Source organism: Miniopterus natalensis, chromosome 6, assembly GCF_054644295.1.
Source record: "Miniopterus natalensis isolate mMinNat1 chromosome 6, mMinNat1.hap1, whole genome shotgun sequence".
In the NCBI taxonomy this organism is placed as follows: Eukaryota; Metazoa; Chordata; class Mammalia; order Chiroptera; family Miniopteridae; genus Miniopterus; species Miniopterus natalensis.
In genome coordinates, this window is record NC_142086.1 from 27,425,915 (window position 1) to 27,445,464 (window position 19,550).

The 19,550-nt window shown below is 40.1% G+C and overlaps 1 protein-coding gene across 2 annotated transcripts in view; it reads right to left on the reverse strand.

Moving 5' to 3' along the window:
- The window catches only part of TMEM45A (transmembrane protein 45A), a 74,353-nt gene that overhangs the window by 36,782 nt on the left and 18,021 nt on the right, over positions 1-19,550 (reverse strand). The window contains exon 1 of one of the 2 annotated variants that reach the window (XM_016199705.2): positions 18,115-18,167. The exons of the other annotated variant lie outside the window; for it this stretch is intronic. Coding sequence (XP_016055191.2) covers positions 18,115-18,136 — 22 coding nt within the window. The 5' untranslated portion in view covers positions 18,137-18,167. Of the gene's footprint in view, positions 1-18,114; positions 18,168-19,550 lie in introns of those variants that run through there. 2 annotated transcript variants of the gene reach the window in all.

Below are 19,550 nucleotides of genomic sequence, written 5' to 3' on the forward strand. Positions count from 1 at the left end.
GCTGAGGGCAAGATCCTGAGGCCCAGCCGTCGGCTGTCAGTCCCTCGGTTTTCGAACGTTTCAGAACTCGGTCTTCCAGAATGGAATACATTCGAAACCCAAGGGACCACTCTATTATTCTCTATTTCTCTTTTCGGAATTTCCCATTTAAAAAGTTGGAAAGGGTTTTTTCTGTCACAGGGTCTGACGATAAAACAGCACATCAGAAATCAAGACCATCCTGAGAAACCCGAGGCTGTGACCCCAAGACTCACAAGGAAGAAGTTAAAGCTGGAAAGACCTTACCTTGGAGGTGACTCTTCCCTTGATCTTGGACTTCCTGTCTAATTTAGACTGCATCCTCTCTGGCCCCACAGCACCTGCACGTCCCTTTACCACAGCCCTTCTCTCCCACTGTTATACTCAATCTCTTCTCACTAGCCAGGAGCTCCTTACTAATCAAAGCACCAAGCTTGCACTCCAAAATATTTCATGAATGAATCAAAGCAATGCTACTCTTATGCGAATTCAAATGCTACGGCCGAGTAGTCCTTACTGTCTTTTGTTAATTGTTACAGTCTACCACTAACTACTCCATTATTTAATTTCTTTATATCCTCTGATTTCAAATACTCACCCCCTACCAACCAAACATTTGAGGTCTCACTTGGGGGAGAGAGGGCAGACACTGGCATTCACCATCGTAGAACTTCATAAAATGAACCTTCAAAATCCCATTTCTGGGCAGGAAACAAAATCCTATCCAACAAGAAGCCTAATTTTCAGTACTTTCTTTCCAACCTGCTAGACAGGAAAACACTCTGATCCCTAGAACATGGTACGAAAAGTCATTCTTTTACACAGGTCTGCCTTGAGGTGACAGAATTTCAATGTAAATAGTCATTTAAACAAGCTGTTTCTTTGGCTTTGTCACAGTAGTCTGCAGGTTTTTGTAATAAATTGGTTGATTTTTATAATTGGAATGAGAAAAATCCTATAAATTTCAAAAATTAAAAAAAAAAAAAGACCCAACACCAGCTTTTCTTTTGAATTAACTTATAGAGGGAGAGAGAAACTGGGTGAGAAAAAAATGACAAAGTCATCTAAGCTCCAACCTCCTTTAAGTTCAAGTTCAGACAAGAAAAAGTGGAGAGTTTTACAGCTCACTATCCCCATGGGAAGTTCTCTGACTCCTATACAGAAAAATGAAGGGTCTGAGTAAGTGGAAGTCTCCTTCCTACTTGCCCACTCCCCTGTCCCCTGATTTGACCCTTAAAATCATTACTTCATCCCAAAGAAATCTTCACCTTTGCTTCTGCCCCCACCTCACAGAAGGTCTGGTATACACATTCATGACCAAACCTCAAAGTAAATAATAATAAACTGAGGGAATAAAGAGAATAAGTGACAGCTGCCTGGGCTGCCAGTATCTGAGGTGGGTTGTGTGTCCATGAAGAACAGCAAGACTCCCTGAGAAAGCCATACATGAGCCTTCCTTTGACAGAAATCCGAAAGGTCCCCAGAAAATGTGTCAGTAACCAGTGTTGACAGCTGTGCGAAAATGTCACCCATGTTTTCGGTTCCTGCCTTTCAGAACTTGGTACCACTTTGAACATCTGGAGGTAGAATTGCCACATTTAGCAACAACAACAGATGTACAGAATATTGGTGAAATTTGAATGTTAGGTAAATAAATGATTTTTAGCATAAGTATACCCTATATATTGCATGAGTTATTTGAAATTCAAATTTCACCAAGCATCCTGTGTTTCATCTGGCAGCCCATGAAGGCATTTCCCTGGGGGTAAAGAGCATTGCAAGTGCTCAGAGTGAAGATTTCTCAACAATACCCATGAAGCTAGTGATGAAATTAACACTAAAGTGCCGCATGAAAATAAGAAAACACAATTATTTGTGTCTCTATCGTGGGATCACTTTTGTAAAGTATATGATTGTCTACCCACTATGTCGTACATCTGAAACCAAATCAAAATAATATTGAACGTAAACTGTAATTAAAAAATAAAATCTTTTAACAAAAATAAATTTTTGTCTCCCCAAGAATGTAATCTATTAATCAGGGGTTGGCGTGTTTCCTTGAGTAAGAGACCTCAGGTTGACTTGGTCATGACTTCTGATTATTTCCAAATCTCTATTTAAACATCCTATGATTTTCTGGATTGCACACCAGCTATTTCTTAATCACAAATGCTCCTGTGCCTCATTTATACAATGAAAACTTTGATCTAAAATGTTGGTGGCCTTACCCAAGCTGGTGTGGCTCAGTGGTTAGACCCACCCACCAAAGGGTCTCGGGCTGGATTCCCAGTCAAGGGCACATACCTAGGTTGCAGGTTTGATTCCTGGTCCCAGTCAGGGCATGTATGGGAGGCAACTAATTGATGTGTCTCTCTCATATCAATGTTTCTCTCTCTCCACTCTCTTTAAAAATCAATGGGAAAAATACCCTTGGTGAGGATTAACAAAAATAAAATAATAAAATGTTGGTGGCCTCATCAGGTAAGCTGAAGATACCTGGGACAAGGTTTCACTCTAAGAGTCATCTGGATTGGTATGGGTATGTCTTTTTCTCTTAATCAGCAGATACTAAAAGTATAGCCACAATCAAATTGTGGGATGCAGTGGAGAGGGAACCTAGAAATTCTCTGATGTTAAAAATGGGTCATTCTCTTGTTTGAAAAGGTTGAAATCATTGGTCTAGGACAATTTCCAACACTTCTTTTAACTTTTCATGATTCCCAGCATTCTAACACCAGAGCCTCTAAATCATTGGTTCTTCTGAAAATTAGTTCTGAGCAAGTAAAATAAGAGAGGAAAATCTTGGGGCTCAAAGTAAGAAGGACTGTCTTAAGGGTGGTCAAGTGTGATGGGCACTATATTAGTCTTGTTCCTTTAGACAGATGAAACAAATATAGATTGAGGACCTAATATACAAGACATCTTCTGAATTCCTGTTGGCGTTTTGTCTTTTTCCTGCAGTTAAGTGCTACAGTTATTTATTCATTTATTTTATTTATTTTTTAAATGCTAGTTTTCAGTGAAGCCCTCCTCATTTAAATGTTTTTTTAAATTGATTTTAGAGGGAGAGGGAGTCAAAGAGAGAAACATAGATGTGAGAGACATCGATTGGTGGTCTCCCATATGCACTCCAACCAGGGATTGAACCTGCAACTTGGGTGTGTGCCCTGACTTGGAATTGAACCAGCGACCTTTTGGTGCACAAGATGACACTCAACCAACTGAGCCATACCAGCCAGGACTCTCCTTATTTAATTAGCATACTTAAAACGTAAAACATTCCTTCACCTCCAGTACTCTTCTCAGTGCTTTCCACAATCTGCCATTCTGTATACAAGGTGTCCCAAAAAAAGTATACACACTTTAACAGCTGATAGCTCAATTTTGAAAATGAAATGTATATTAATAAACACTGCCTTTATAATTATTGAAAGTGTGTGTATACATTTTTTGGGACACCCTATATTTTGCTGCTTCATGTGTTGTCCTTGCCTTCCCACACCACTAGAATATCAGTTCCACGTGAGCAAGAATTTATGTTTTTTAATTTTCTTATTCCCATTCCTTCCCCTCCTCCCCTTTAGCAACCATCAGCTTGTTCTCTATATCTATGGGTCTATTTCTTTTTCTTCTTTTTTTAAAATATATCTTTATTGATTTCCGACTTTGACTGCAAATATAAAAGTCAACCTTGAACAAAAGCATTCTTCCACTTAAAGCCTCCTAGTTTGAAAAAGACCCTGCGTGATTACTTAGGGGACTCTGAAGCACAGTGTGTTCTTTGTAATTTAATTTGTTTGAGTTGTGACCAGTCTGTTGCAATCCAAAACTAATGAAGTTTATTTAAAAAACAAAAATCTAGAACTGTTTGGAAAGATGATTTCTTAATTTTTTTTCTACTTAAAATAACAGAGTTCTTTATGGCTAATTTGCCTTAAGTCTACCTGCAGTACTGTCTTAAAAAACATTCCTTATGAGAAGACCTCAAGTTGCCTCCTCATTTTAACAGTGGGCCTTACACTAAGTCTCAGGAAAGAAAAAAGAAAAAAGTGAAGAAAGACTGGGTAATAATAACACCTAAAAGTTGTGTGAGACTTTTAACCCTTCCAAGTCCATGATCTGATTAATTCTATGGAGGACCTTAAGAAGTGTGATTAGGAACAAAGGAGGAAGTGAGGCTATTACTCACTAGAAGGAGACAGCTGAGGCCCAGTCTCCTATATCCCTGGTTTCAAGCCTTTTTTACTGCTTTTCACTGACAGAAGTCAAAGAAAGCATCTAATTAAAAGTGGCCCAAAGCAAATGATAAACCAGCAATAACTGGACCTCGGTGGAAAAAAACAACAACTAGAGATGGCTGTGCAAGAAAAATAGCAAGCCCCACAAAGGATGACAGGAGTTTTTTAACTAACTCCTCGGGATCTACTTGGACAGCTGAGGAAACTCAGAGGTCTTACACTCAATCGTCTTTGAGGGCCCATCCAGCTCCTTGACCCCACTATTCAGTGTCCCCACCCAGTGTTTCTGGCCAGCATCAAAGGTACATAGAAGTTGTCACCATCACCAGATATAAGGAGACTGCTTGCTAACTGGCATTACGGATGCAAAATGAAAGCAGGGCCAGGGGTTTCTGGAGGCATCTCTGTTAATCAGCACAAGTATGGCTTACCACTCATGTAGTCCAGGGGTGGGGAACATCTAGCCCCCAGGCCATATACAGCCCGCAAAATCATTTGGTCTGGCCCTGCCAAGGACTCATCAAGAGAAGCAGTTCCAGCCATCACATTAGGGGTGAGTTAATTAAATGTTTGACCAAATAAAGCAGGCTAATTTTTAAGTTGATAATTTTGTATGGCCCGTGAATGATGTTATAAATATCCCAATGGCCCTTGGCAGAAAAAAGGTTCCCCACCCCTGAAACAATGCCCACAAATTAAGGACTTTATATGGACTAAGCACCTACAAATGTTTTACCTTCAGTGTCTCATCTGCCCATCCCCAAGGGATACAAATTACTATTAGCCTCCTGGTATTGACAGAGGAAGAAACTAAGGCTTAAAAAGATAAATAACTTTTTTTTTTTAATTTTATTATTGTTTAAAATATTACAGATGTCCCTTTTTCTCCCCAATGATCCGTTCCACCCCGTTCCTTCCCCCTCCCCACCATTGTCCATGTCCTTGGGTTGAGTATATATGCACATAAATTCTTTGGTTACTCTCTCCCCCTCCACCCACCCACCCTCCTCCATCCCTCTGACATTCATCGGTCTCATCTATGCTTCCATGTCATTGAATCTATTCTGTTCATTGGTTTATTAAGTTCTTTAGATTCCACATATAAGCGAGATCATGTGATATCTGTCTTTCTCTGCCTGGCTGATAAATAACTTTTGAAAAGGTTTTTTTCTCACACCTAGTCAAATGGCAGGTCTGAGGTTTGAAAGTGGTCTGGCTGACTATGAAACCCATGCTCCTACTAATATGCTCTTGCCCTTCCCTGGGAGACAGTGCAACCCCGTGTTTGAAGAACAATGAGAACTCCAACATGCTTGGCCTAGAGTATGATGCAGGGCAGGAGTGGAAATACAGGAACTAAAGGTGAGGCTTCAAAAAGAGGTGAGACTATTCAACATCAGCTGAAGAAGCTGCGAATCCTGCTGTTAGGCGGAGCTTCGTCGGGAACTGTGTCTTACTGGTGAAAGGAGAGAGAGGTGCAGCAGCTCCTGGCAAGCTGCGCCTCTGCCAGTATCAGGAAGCTAGTAAAAGCTTTGAAGCAAGGAAGTTACATGGTCTAAATGGTATTTCAGGAAGATTAATTTGGCAGCATGCACAGAAGATATTAAAGGGAGCAAGAGGCTGGAGGCAAGGAAACTGGTTAAGAGGCAAATGCGGGCACTCATTTCTGAGATGATGAGTCTGTGCCAGAGCAGAGTAATGGGAACAGGAGGAAAGGAACAAATATGAGCATTACCCACCATGAAGGAAGAACTGGCGGGCCCTGCATAGCCAAGACTATGGTCCCTGATGGTCCTAGGGGAAGAGAAAGGCACTCCCAGAGCCGGTAGTTGCCCCAACCCTGCACACTCAGGGACCTGCCTCTTCTGTCTCCTCACCAGACCACAAGCTCCAAGGAGTCTGGGAACCCCACAGCTTTTCTACATTCCCTGGGTGTTTGGTAGACTCAAATATTGACTGGCAGTCTGTTTCCTTGGCCTGGAATGCTCCATTCCCACTTTTGCTTGGAAACTCTATGGAGGAAGGCCTCCTTGCAGGCCCAGCACAGCATCTGAGAGGCGTCTGTGACCAGTGGATCTAAATTAGGTCCCCTAGCTTTCCTCCCCATAGAAATGTTTCTTCACAGTATTTATTACAATGTGGACTCTATGTTTGGTTTTTTAAATTTTATTTTTTATTTCTTTTGTTTTTGTAATTAGTTATTGTTTTCTATCTTCCCTCACTAGACTATAAGCTCCACAAAGTTGGTTTTTCTTTTCACCACTGAGTCCCCAAAAGCCAGCACAGTGATGTCCCATAAAATAAAAGCCACACATGTAATTTTAAGTTTCCTGTAGCCACATTTTTAAAAATAAGGAGAAACAGATGAAATTAATTTTAATACCATACTTTATTTAACCAAATGCATCCAAAATGTTATTTAAACGTGTGATCTATAGAAAAAAATATTCATTAAATAGTTTACATTCCTTTTTTTGTACTAAGTCTTAAACTTCTGTGTTTCATACTTCTAGGATATCTCAGTTGGGACTAGCCACATGTCAAGTATTCCATAGCCGTGTGTGGATGGTAGCTACTATGATGGATACTATAGATCCTTGCAGGATGCTTGACATGTATTACTTACTTAATAAAAACTTGATTCATGAAAAAAGGAGGGTGTGAAGAGAAGAAAAAGGGGGAAAAAGGAGAGAAAAAGACAGAAGGAAAGAGAAACTAACATTTGTCAAGTATTTACTAAGTTCTTTCCTCTATCAATAAATAATGTAATTCTCACATCTATGGTGAAGGAGGGATTATTATAACCCTCTTCATAAAGGAAGACACAGGTTTGGAGATGTCACAAACTTGCCCAAGGTCACATTACCTTTTGAGTGAAAGAGACAAGATTCAGAATGCAATCTCCCTGACCCAGTTGTGCTGCCTCCACTCACAGAAGCCAACATAACAAGTCTCAAGCCAGACTATCTCAATCTCTGTCTCCTCCAGGTGGAACATCCCAGGGCTCCTATAAGATATTATTTTGAATCTCACAGACACACCCATTTTAAAAGTATGATCTGACCATTACAGGCTAACATAGGAGTCTCCCCTTACTCCTCCAGACATATTTTAGAGGGATCATTCTCATTGGCTGCTGCCCATTAGGACTCTGCTATTACAAAAAAAAAAAAAGGTGACATCTGGAAGTTCCCCAAATATGCTAAGCTCTCTAACATGCTTCCTTAGTTCTGTATAGTTTTCCTGCTTCCTGGAACTCTTCCCTCCTCCACCTGATTAATACACATGACGCAGTTCAAGAAAAAAGGAAGGAAGAAAGAAATGGTAAAAAGTTCAATCCAGCATTCATCTTATTTCAGCCAAATCTCCCTGACTCACTGTTCCGGTGTGAGAATCCCCTTTTCTGTGTTTCCCAAGGTATGCCATCACGACACATCTCTTCCTCACTGGGTTGGAAGCTTCTGGAAAGCAAGCACTATGTCTTTTATCTTCATATCCCCATTGCCCAACATTTATTGAATGGGTTATTAAACAAGTAGATAAATGAGTGGGTAGATTGATGAGCACGCTCATAGCCCTATTTAAGCATAAGAGGCAATACTTGGTACCACACATTCCAAAGAGTTAGAAGAGAGCAAGAGTACTCTTGCAATATCTGCATTCCTCTCAGGACAGTTGTTAAAGTGTGGGTCACAATGACACATGCAGATAGGATCAGCAGAGCACCCTGTGGTGCCTTCAACCATTTCCTACGAAGCAATGTTCTAAGCTGTGCAGAAAATGTAGCAAAGTTGGGACTTGCCCTCATCTTAGTTCCCACCATGTTAGTTGTGAAATACTTAGGAATGCAGTGGGTAGGAAGAAGAATGTTAAACATCAGAATGTAGCCACAGAGTCAAGGAGTCCAGGCACACTGATCTGGAGGGGACAGAGGACATGCAATAATGGTATACATCTACCCCCAGAAGAGTGGCAGATGGTGGAGACTGCACTGAGCAAAGGGAGGACCACAGGAACTTAGATCTCTCTAACTCACAACACCCTGGGCAAGCATGGTCACCCTCTGGGGATACATGTTTATAGATGGGACTCTTGGATGCACCCTGAAATTGTGATGTGTATTAGGTCTTGGGCCAGAGCTTCGAACCTCTGAGGCAGCATGCTGGTATGCTCCTGTGAGCACAGGAGTGCTAGAAGAAAATAAAAATTCCCTCAGTCCCGGAACAGCCAGGTGAGTATAAGGATTGGAGGGGCCAAGGCCTGTGGAAGTCAGACAGACACCCCTGGCCTATTGCCTAAGAATGAGCCCTCATATCTACATAGTGTCACATTCTATATATATATTGTGACATAAAAAATGTTGGAAAGCATTGAGCTAGACTACATGAGACGAATGAGCAGCACTTTTAACAAAGATTTTGTTTTGATAAAGCAAAGTGGGTAGAGGGCAATAGATATGATGGTAACTAGGATCTGGCCCAACAGCCTCTATGGATTGTCAGCTCTCAAACATGAGTATAGCCCTGGCCTGTGTGGCTCAGTTGGTTGGGTGTCATCCGGTGAACCAAAAGGTTGCCGGTTCGATTCTCAGTCAAGGCACATGCCCGGGTTGTGGACTCAATCCCTGGTGGGGGGGCACACAGGAGGCAGCTGATCAATGTTTCACTCGCACATCAATGTTTCTCTCTCTCTCCCTCTCCCTTAAAATCAATATAAAATATTAAAAACAACAACAAAGTACAGACCAAGGCCAGCCTATTTGTGTGTGTTTCTGTGAATTCAGAAAGAAGATAGGACACTTTAATACTGCACCATTAAAAATAATAATTAAAAATAACCCACAAGAGTAAGGCCTATGTCCTCAACAAAGGCACACTCCTGAAAAACAAACAAATCAAGGCAAGTGACACTTCATCTTCCAAATAACCCATATTTCCTGATCATGAGAGACAGGTCAGGGGCCAGAGTCAGCCCTACAACCACTGCCTGGCACCTCCCCAGCCCCCCGGCCCAGGGAGGAATTAGTCCCTAGAGATTAGAAACTCTCATGGAATTTCTCATGCATATCATCATTATAGCCCCATACACAAGGTGGAAAGAGAAAGGGAAGAGGCTGTGATTGTCAGTGAAGCTGGGCCCATTACCACCATGCCCAACATTTACTCTCTTGCCACTATTTGCCATTGGCTTTTAAAGCATAAATCAGAACTCAGGGTTGAACAGAAGTAGGCAGGCACATAACCAGAGAAGCACATTGCTACCTGAGAGACAACTAGAGGTATTAGGAAAGCATGGCTTCTATTAAATTTCCACTCAAATGGAAAAAACAAACAAATGCCAACACCTCTCCTGACATTACTAAGATATTCAGAAATACATTTCACAGAGTCAGGGCAAATGGACCCAGAGCTGCACTAAAGCTAGGGTGCAGAAGGAAGGGGGGAGCTAACGTAGCAAGTATGTTCTGGTCACTCCAATCACATGCAAGACCAGCCCCACCTGTCAGAGTGGCTCTGCCTGGCATCACTCTTATGTGATCTCAGTGGGCAGAAGACCAGATCCATCTGGTGCAAGTGATGTGGAGTACTCAGCCCCAAGGGGGGGTGTGCATACGTGCTGAAGCTAGCGTGGCACTACAAGAGCTCTAGCCAAGGAGAAGCTAACATGTTGTAAATAAGACCTGTCAGGGTGTGGCAGACAACAAAAATGGGAAACTAAAGCTAATTCCCACCCCTCACAGCCTCTGCCAGAGATGCAGACACCGCCTGCACTTCATCTGTCCAACACTGCCAGTGGGTAGCTGAGCACACGCCAGAGGAATTTAAGCTCTACTAATTCCCACATTAAAAGTCATCCGAGGTCTTCACAGAGAGACACTCTGTAAACTTTGCTCCCAGCTTCTAAAAGGGCCCTTCAACATTTGGAGATGATTGGAAAGCAAATTATCTTCCTTTCCTAAAGCTAATAAAATGTTCACCACTCATCCACCATGGGCCAAGGAAGAATTAGGGAGGCTCCTTGATGTGAATCCCACCCTGATACTGCAAAGTTTGCATCCAGGTCCCACCCTGGCAGTGACACTATGATGACCTCAACATTTTTGTTTCCCATTACTCCTCTGCTTCCTAGACCAAGACAGGAAAAGTGAGAAGTATTTCTTGGTGATGAAATACTCTGCTCCCATTGTCTTAGGAAGAGGAAATGGTGAAAGCAGAGGCAGCTATTGTCCAAAGGTATGAAGTCAGGTCGACAACCTGTGTGTGCTTGCTTCTCCAAGTGATGCAGAGAAATTACTAGCACCAGAGGCCCAACCCCACTATGGTTCCCATCAAGCAGCACAGAGGTGGAGGTCCCTGTGGAGTGTGTGTGTCTCAGGGCAGGCGGTTATGTAAAAAAGCATTTCAAGTAAAACCACAAAAGGCAGAAAAAGAACAGAAGACAAAAATAGGAACCAAAAACAAGGACAATGAACAGAAAACAGTAACAAATACAGTAGATATTTATCCAACTTTGTCAATAATCACTTTGAATGTCAATGGTCTAAATATATTAATTAAAAGACAAGTTTGCAAGAAATTCTCTTTAAATATAAAGATACATATAGATTAAAAGGAATGAAAAAATATATATTATGCTAACCCTAATCAAAAAAGTGGCAGTCGCTATATTAATTTCAGAGAAAGCAGACCTCAGAGCAAGGAAAGGATATTGCATAATAATAAAGGGGTCAATTCTCCAAGAAGTTACAAAAAGATTTTAATACATGTGCTCCTAACAACAGAGCATCAGAATACTATGAGGCAAACACTGATATAAATGCAAGGAGAAATAGATGAATACACTATTCTAGTTGGAGACTTTTTTTATAAAAATATATCTTTATTGATTTCAGAGAGAAAGGGAGAGAGAGAAATAGAAACATCAATGATGAGAGAGTCATTGATCGGCTGCAGCCCGCAACCCGGGATGTGCCCTGACCGGGACACAAACCCCTATCTCCTGGATCCTACGTGTAAGCTCAACCACTGAGCCACGCCCGGCTGGGCTCTAGTTGGAGACTTGAATACCCTCTATCAGAAATGGACAGATCCAGCAGGCAGAATATCAGTAAGGTCATAGTTGAACTCAATAGCACCATCAATCAACTGGATGTAATTGACATCAGTAGACTACCCCATTCAACAACAGAGGAATACACATTCTACTCAAGCTCACATGAAACATTCATCAAGGTATACCACACTCAGGACTATAAAACACACCTAAACAAATTTGGAAGAATAGAATTCTACAATATATGCTCTCAGACCATATATGGAATTAAACCAGAAATCAATAACAGAACGTTACCTAGAACTCCCCCAAAATACATGGAGATTGAACAACTTGATTCAAAATAACAAATGGGACAAAGAAAAAGTCTTGAGAGAAATTCTGAAGTATTTTGGGTTTAATGAAAATAAAAATACAACTTATCAAAACTTGAAGATTATAGCAAATGTAGTGCTTAGTAGGAAAGATACTGCATTGAATGCACATATTAAAAATAAGAAAGCTCTAAAATGAATAATCTATGCTTCCACCCTAGGAAACTAGGAAAAGAAGAGCAAATTAAATCCAAAGTAAGCAGAAAAAATAAATAATAAGGCTTAGGACAGAAATTAAAAGTGAAAACAGGAAGTCAATAGAGAAAATCAACAAAACCAAAAGCTGGCTCTTTGGAGGGGGGGAAAAAAATCAATAAAATTGATAAACCACTAGCCAGGCTCACTATGAAATAAAAGAGAAAAGAGACAAATTACTAACATGAGAAATGAAGGAGGGGACATTATTAAAGATTCCATGAACATTAAAAGAATAATAAAGAAATACTATGAACAACTCGATACCCACAAATTTGATAACCTAGATGAAATGGACCAACTCCTTGAAAGAAATCTACCAAACTCTCACACAACAATGTGAATAGGCCTATATTTACAAGGAAATTGAATATGAAATGAATAGTCTTCCAAAGCAAAAAGCATCAGGCTCAGGTGGGTTCACTGGTGAATTCTACCAAACAATTAATAAAGAAACTATACCATTCTCCATAATCTCTTCCAGAAGATAGAAGCAAAGAGAATACTTCCTAATTTATTCTATGAGGCGAGCATTACCCCAAAACCAATATCAGACAAAGAAATTTCAGGAAAACAAAACTACGGACCACTACATCTCATAAACACAGATACAAAACTTCTCAGCAAATTATTAGCAAATAAAATACAACAAGGTATAAAAATAATTATACACCACAACAAAGTGGGATTGATCACAAATGTGCAAAGCTGATTCAATATTTGAAAATCAGTTAATGTAATCCATCACAACAATAGACTAAAAAAGAAAAATCACAAAATCATATCAATAGATGCAGAAAAAGCATTTGATGAAATCCAACACCCAATCATGATTAAAAAAACAAAACTCACCTACAACCAAGATTACTCTACCCTGCAAAGCTATCATTTAAAATCGAAGGACAGATAAAGAGCTACCCAGACAAGAAAAAGCTAAAGGAGTTCATCACCACCAAACCAGTATTATAAGAAATGTTAAAGGGTCTTCTTTCAGAAAAAGAAGATCAAAAATATGAACAATAAAAATAGCAAAAAATACAAATCTATCAACAACTGAGTCTAAAAACAAAATAAACATACAAACAGAACAGAAACAGACTCATAGATACAGAGAATGTTTTGATGGTTGTCAGATGGGAGGGGGGTTAAGGGATGGCCAAAAAAGGTGAAGCGATTAAGAAGTACAAATTGATTGCTACAGAATAGTCATGGGGGTGTAAATAATATTCTAGCAACTATGTATGGTGTCAGATGGGTGTGAGATTTATTGGGATGGCCACTAATTATTCAATATCTAATCACTGGGGTGTACATCTGAAACTAATATAATAATGTATGTCAACTGTAATTAAAAATAAAAATGACAAAATGTTAAAAATAAAAAACTTTCAGCAAACCAATAATAGAGGGGAACTTCCTCAACTTGATAGGGAATATCTACAAAACTCTAAAGTTAACATCATACTTGATGAGAAATTAGAAGCTTTCCTGCTAAGATCAGGAAAAAGCAAAGATATTCCCTCTCATCACTCCTTTTCAACACTGGACTTAAAGTCTTAACACATAAAATAAAATGAGAAAGAGAAATAAAAGGTAAGGGAGGAAGAAATAAAACTGTCTTCTTTCATAGATGACATAATCATCTATATAGGAAATGTGAAAAAATCAACACAAAAACTTCTGGAACTAAAAAGCAATTATAGCAAGATTTCATTGTACATGGTTAATGTGTGAAAGTCTATTGTTTTCCTATATACCAGCAATGAACAACTGCAACTTGAAATTTAAAACACAATAGCATTTACATAAGCATCATAAAAATAACAAAGTACTTAAATAAAAATCTAATAAAATATGTACAAAATTTATATGTGAAAAACTATAAACCACTGATGAAAGAAACCAAAGGACTAAATAAATGGAGAGATACAACATGTTGATGGATAGAAAGACTCAATATTGTCAAAATATCTTTTCTTCCCAACTTGATCTATAGATTCAATGCAATCCAAATCAAAATCCCAGCAAGTTAGTTTTGTAGATATCAACAAATTAATTATAAAGTATATATGGAAAGGAAAAGATCCATAATAACCAACATAATATTGAAAGAAAAATCAGAGGACTGTACTACCCAACTTCAAGATTTACTATAAAGCTACAGTAATCAAGACAGAGTGGTATTGGTGAAAGAACAGACATATAGAACAGTGGAACAGAATATAGGGTCCAGAAACACACCCATATAGTCAACTGATCTTTGACAAAGGAGCAAAGGCAATACAACGCAGAAAAGACAGTCTTTTCAACAAATGATGTTGGAACAACTGGACATCCACATGCAAAAAAAATGGTGCTGGACATCCACATGTAAAATGAAACTTTACATCCTTGACAAAAGTGAGCTGAACATATATCATAGACCTAAATGTGCAATGCAAAACTATAAAACACCTAGAAGACAACATAGAAGAAAATCTAGGTGTCCATTGGTAGGGCAATGAGTTTTTAGATACAAAACCAAAGGCATAATTCAGGAGAGAAATAATTGATAACTTGGATTTATTACAATTAAAAACTTTTGCTCTGCAAAAGACACTGTCAAGAGAAATAGAAGAAAATGGAGAAAATGTTTGCAAAAGATATGCCTGATAAAGGAGTGTTATCCAAAATATACAAAGAACCCTTAAAACTCAACAACGAGAAAACAGAAAGGGAAGAAGTCACAAATACATGGAAAAATAATTCATGCTTACGGATTGGAAGAATTAATATTATTAATATTTCTATACTACCCAAAGCATTCTACATATTCAATGCTATCCTTATTGAATTTTCAATGGCATTTTTCACAGAAATAGAACAAACAACCCTAAAATTTGTATGGAATCATAAAAGACCATGACTAGCCAAAGCAGTCTTGAGACAAAAGAACAAAGTTGAGGCATCACACATCCTAATTTCAAACTATATTACAAAGCTATAGCAATCAAAAGAGTATGGTATTGGCATAAAAATAGACATATAGATCAATGAAACAAAATAGAGAGCCCAGAAATAAACCCATGTCTATACGGTCAATTAACATATGATAAAGAAAACAAAAACATACAATGAAGGGGGTAAAGACAGTCTATTCAATAAATGGTACTGGGAAAGTAGGACAGAAACATGCAAAAGAATGAAACTCAACCAGGATTTGACACTATACACAAAAGTCAACTCCAAATGGATTAAAGATGTGAAAATAAAACCTGAAACCATGTAACTCCTAAAAGAAAACATAGGTAGTAAGCTCCTTGACATCTTGGCAATGATTCTTTTGGATATGATACCAAAAGCACAGGCAACAAAATAAATAATAAACAAGTGGGACTACATCAAACTAAAAAGCTTCTGCACAGCCAAGGAATCCATCAACTAGCACCTTAACACAGCCCCAAAGGAAAAGCCAAAAATCACATTCTGTGCTCCCAAACAAGTCTTGTTTTCATGAGCCAAAAATGGCGAGGTCCTAGTGAATCAACAGGAGGGAGGTGGGGAGGCAGCAGGCACTTTTTGGTAATCACAAGAGGCACTGTCTGGAAATTGTGTCCCGTAAACCACAGGGAGTTCTCTTGGTACCTCAGTGGATGCCAGCTACGTTCCAGCCGGCTGAGTCATCCTATGGCTCTAGCCCAGGAAAGAGCCTCCCTGAAATACCTGCCAAATTCCACAGTCACTTGTGAGATGTAGGTCACCCTCTGCAGGACTACATCACAGCCCTAAAGGGCAACAGCTACAGCTGTAGAGGCTTCCTCAGGTGCCATGATTTTTTTCTTGTTGCACCATCATGTGCTCACTCTGTTGCTCTCCTCTGAAATCCCTCCAGTTTATCCCAATTTCAAGAGTTCTAGTTGCCATCCTCTGTAACAAGACATGTGCTAAAACATAGTTCTTCTTGAGGCCTCGTCAACAGAAGACAAGAACAAGCTTCAACTTTCCCCCAAAGAACATCCCTCAAGTGCATCCTCCTAGAAAGGCCTGTGTCTCCCATGCTAAGGTGATGAACACACCTGAACCTGGGAGCACCCCCTCTCAGGACCAGGCACATTTCCACCACCAGATGGGAAAGGAAGTTGTAACGGGCTCTGTTATACCCCAACAGAGATTGGAGACAAACCCATCTGGGGGGGCCATCCCATCTTGTTTGTATGCCAGCCCAATCCAAAAAAATTTAACGTTGCTTACAAACATTAACAGAATTGGAAACATAATAGAGATGAATCAGAAAAATAGGAAGTAGAGGGGCTCGGATCTTGAGTTGGAAGTGAGGAAAGATTGACAACAATCTAATGATCTTTAACTTCGCCTTTCCCACCTCATTTTTTCCCTTCCTTACTGGTCCTTAGTGATTCCAGCTCTCTTATCAATGTGGGGATCTCTTATCTCTAACCAAAGATCCCCACATTGCTAAATTCAATGTCCAATTCTGCTCCTCAGCTTACTGGAGCCACTAGCACAATTTCACAGAGCTGATCCTGGCCTCCTCCCTGGAAAATATTGCCCCCTTGTTTTTCTTCACTGGCCCTTCCTTCTCTGATTACTTCTAATCTCTCAGCTTCTTAAAATTGGAATATCCTAGAGCCCAGTTTTTAAAGCTCTTTTCTATCTATCCTCAGCACTGGGAGATTTCATCTTATTTCATGGTGCTAACTACTATGCCACATGCTCACTACTCACAAAATTTAATTTTTAGCCCAGACTTCTCCCCTAAACTCTAGACTCCCATTCCACCTGCCCACTTAGTATCTCCACTCAGATATTTAACATACATCTCAAAATCAAAACTGTCCAAAACAGAACTCCTGACATCCTAGACCAGATATGCTCTACCTGCAGTTTTCCCCATTTAATGACGACATCTTCCCTGTTATTCAGATAAAAAATCTTAGAGTCTTCCTGATTCCTCTCTTTTGCTCACTTTCCACATCCAATCCATCAGAAAATCCTATTGGCTCTACCTCTGAAATATGCCCAGGGTCTGACCCCTTCTCACCAGCCCCTACCCTACCCCCACTACCACTATGGTACAAGCCTGAGTTATTACAATGGTCTCCTAACTGGACTCCCTGCTTCTGCCTTTGCTCCTTCAGACTATTCTCAGTACAGGAGCTAGTGCTATCCTGTTGAAGCATAAGTCAGAACAAAGTCCTCAGAAGGCCTATGTGGCCCTACATGACGTAGCCCCTGGCACGGGTCCAGCCTTTTCCCCTCATACTCTCCTCTCCAGCACTCCCTACCAGCCACCCTGACCTCCCTGCTTTTTCTTGAACAGACCAGGCTCCCCTCCACCTTTGGGCCTTTGTACTCACTTGAAATTCACTTCCCCTTTATCTCCTCTAAGCCCTTGCTCAAATATTTTCTCAACTTGAGGCCTGGCCCTGTCAACTCTATTTAAAACTGCAAACTACCTCAACACCCTATCCCCCTTTCCTGCTTTATTTTCCCCACAATGCGTCCCCTTCTAATACACTATACAATTTACTGGCTTATTTTGTTAATTGCATCTCACCTCATTAGAATGAAAGTTCTATGAATGCAGATTTTTTTTTTTTTTACTGCTTAATCTCTGGCTTTTAAAACTGTGCCTGGCATGTAGTAAATGGTTCAGTACCTAAGGGCTGGATGGAGGGGTGGATGGAAAAAAATGAGTGGCAAAAACATGCTTCAATTGCCAGATTCCTGAAGGTCCCAGAGGAGGAAAATGTCACAAATCAAGTGAAGTAGAATTCAGCATTGAAGACACATAACTTCCCACATCTACTCTGCCTATTTAACTACAATGCTAGATACTAACATAAAGTGAAATGTCCACAGAATCATTAGAATCAGGCTAGTCTTAGCTGTGGCTCAATCAAATAAACAGTCTGGGGAAACACTCATGATTAGAGGAGTCAAGAATGGCAGGCCATGACTCCAATGGTAGGGAAGGGGGCTAGGGGAAGAGTTGACAAACTAAAGGTAACCAACTTTTGCTGAGTCTCTATCATCAAACAGACACTGCACTCTGCTCTTTGTTAATATTATCTCATTATTAGCCCCATTTCATAAATTAAAACACTGAAGTTCAGATAGATTGTTATTTGTATGAAAACAGATACACAGTAGAGCCAGGATTCAAACAAGGTCTATATGAATAAAAAAAGTTCTTGCTCTTCCCACAGTGAAGGTTACTCTAGAAGTGATCAACTGACCTTGGACTCCCTTCCTAGTCATTCTTCGATCTTGGTCTCAGTAGATCAAGAACCTAGAATTGGGGCAGAAGGAATAAGAAAAAAAAGAAACTAAAACTGAGATTTTTGTTTTTTTAGCTAATGCTGAAAATTATCCAACAGAATAAAAATAATCAATAGGCTGAAACCTGAAAAGTCTCAGCCACTTTTACTATATACACCCCCCACATGCATACCAAAAGCAACCAGTGGGGGGGAAAAAACAGTATTAAAACTTACCACACTTTTACCTTCACACAAATCGCTCATGGGTCAAAAGTACTGAAGATGTGCTGCTCGGTAGCTGACAATCCTGGCAGATGCTGCTTAATGCTCAAGAAACACAAGCTTATTGCACCAGCATCAGCCTTGCAACAGCCCCAGAGAAATCTCTTTTCTTCCTCCCACTCACACATTTCTTCCTGCCAATGGCCTCCACCTCCACCCAACTTACAGAAACCTGGCCCACAACACCCTGCAATTAATGTCATGAGACATACAGATCTGATTGTCAACCTTGGGATGCTTACCAGACAGAAGACACTGTCCCTTGCAATCAGGGAGGGGCTACTGAATCACTGTCAACAGGTGTTTTTCTAATATCTACAAAGTATTCACACTCATTTATTCTCCCTCTCACCAAGTCTACCTCCTAATTAGTAGTTTGTAGAAATTGTTCAATCAACCAGCTCAGGTGTCCCATGTGTAAGGGCAGTAAAATGAAAAGGCTCCCACAGGAATGGGCTCAACAATGACTTTCCTTCTCTTGCCTGGGCCAACCTACCAAGCCAACCAGGTCACACCCACTACCACCCAAGGAGGGTGGGTAAGTGCTCCAGTCTCCATCCCTCACTTGAGCTGCACCTATGAAAATTAGGAAAGCACAGGGATAAATATTCTCAATCATTTGCTGGTGCCAGCATTTGGACTCATCAGTCAATAAGAATATTTCTTAGTTCTTGCTTAAAAAATAAGGCCTACCACATGTTGACAAGACCTGAATTACCCTTTTAATTATAGGCTCTGAATCAGTATGGAAATGGTTCTAGAAGGGGAAAAGAGACCTCTGAAAACCTCCTATTAAAAGAGTTTAAACAGCCCTGGACAGTGTGGCTCAGGTGTTTCAGCATCGTCCCATGCTCCGAGAGGTCACCAGTTTGATTTCTGGGCACATGCCCAGGGTTGGAGGCTCCATCCCCAGTATGGGGCATGCCAGAGGAAGCTGGTCAATGTTACCCTCTCACATTGATGTTTCTCTCTCTTTCTCCCTCCCTTCCTCTCTCTCTAAAATCAATAATAAAATCATATTTTTTTAAAAAAGAATTTAAACATTAAATCAATTAAGATAAGGGAATGGGCAGCAGTTTCATTAGGTGCTCATCTGGATACATAAACTTGGAGGAAGGTGGTGAGTTAAA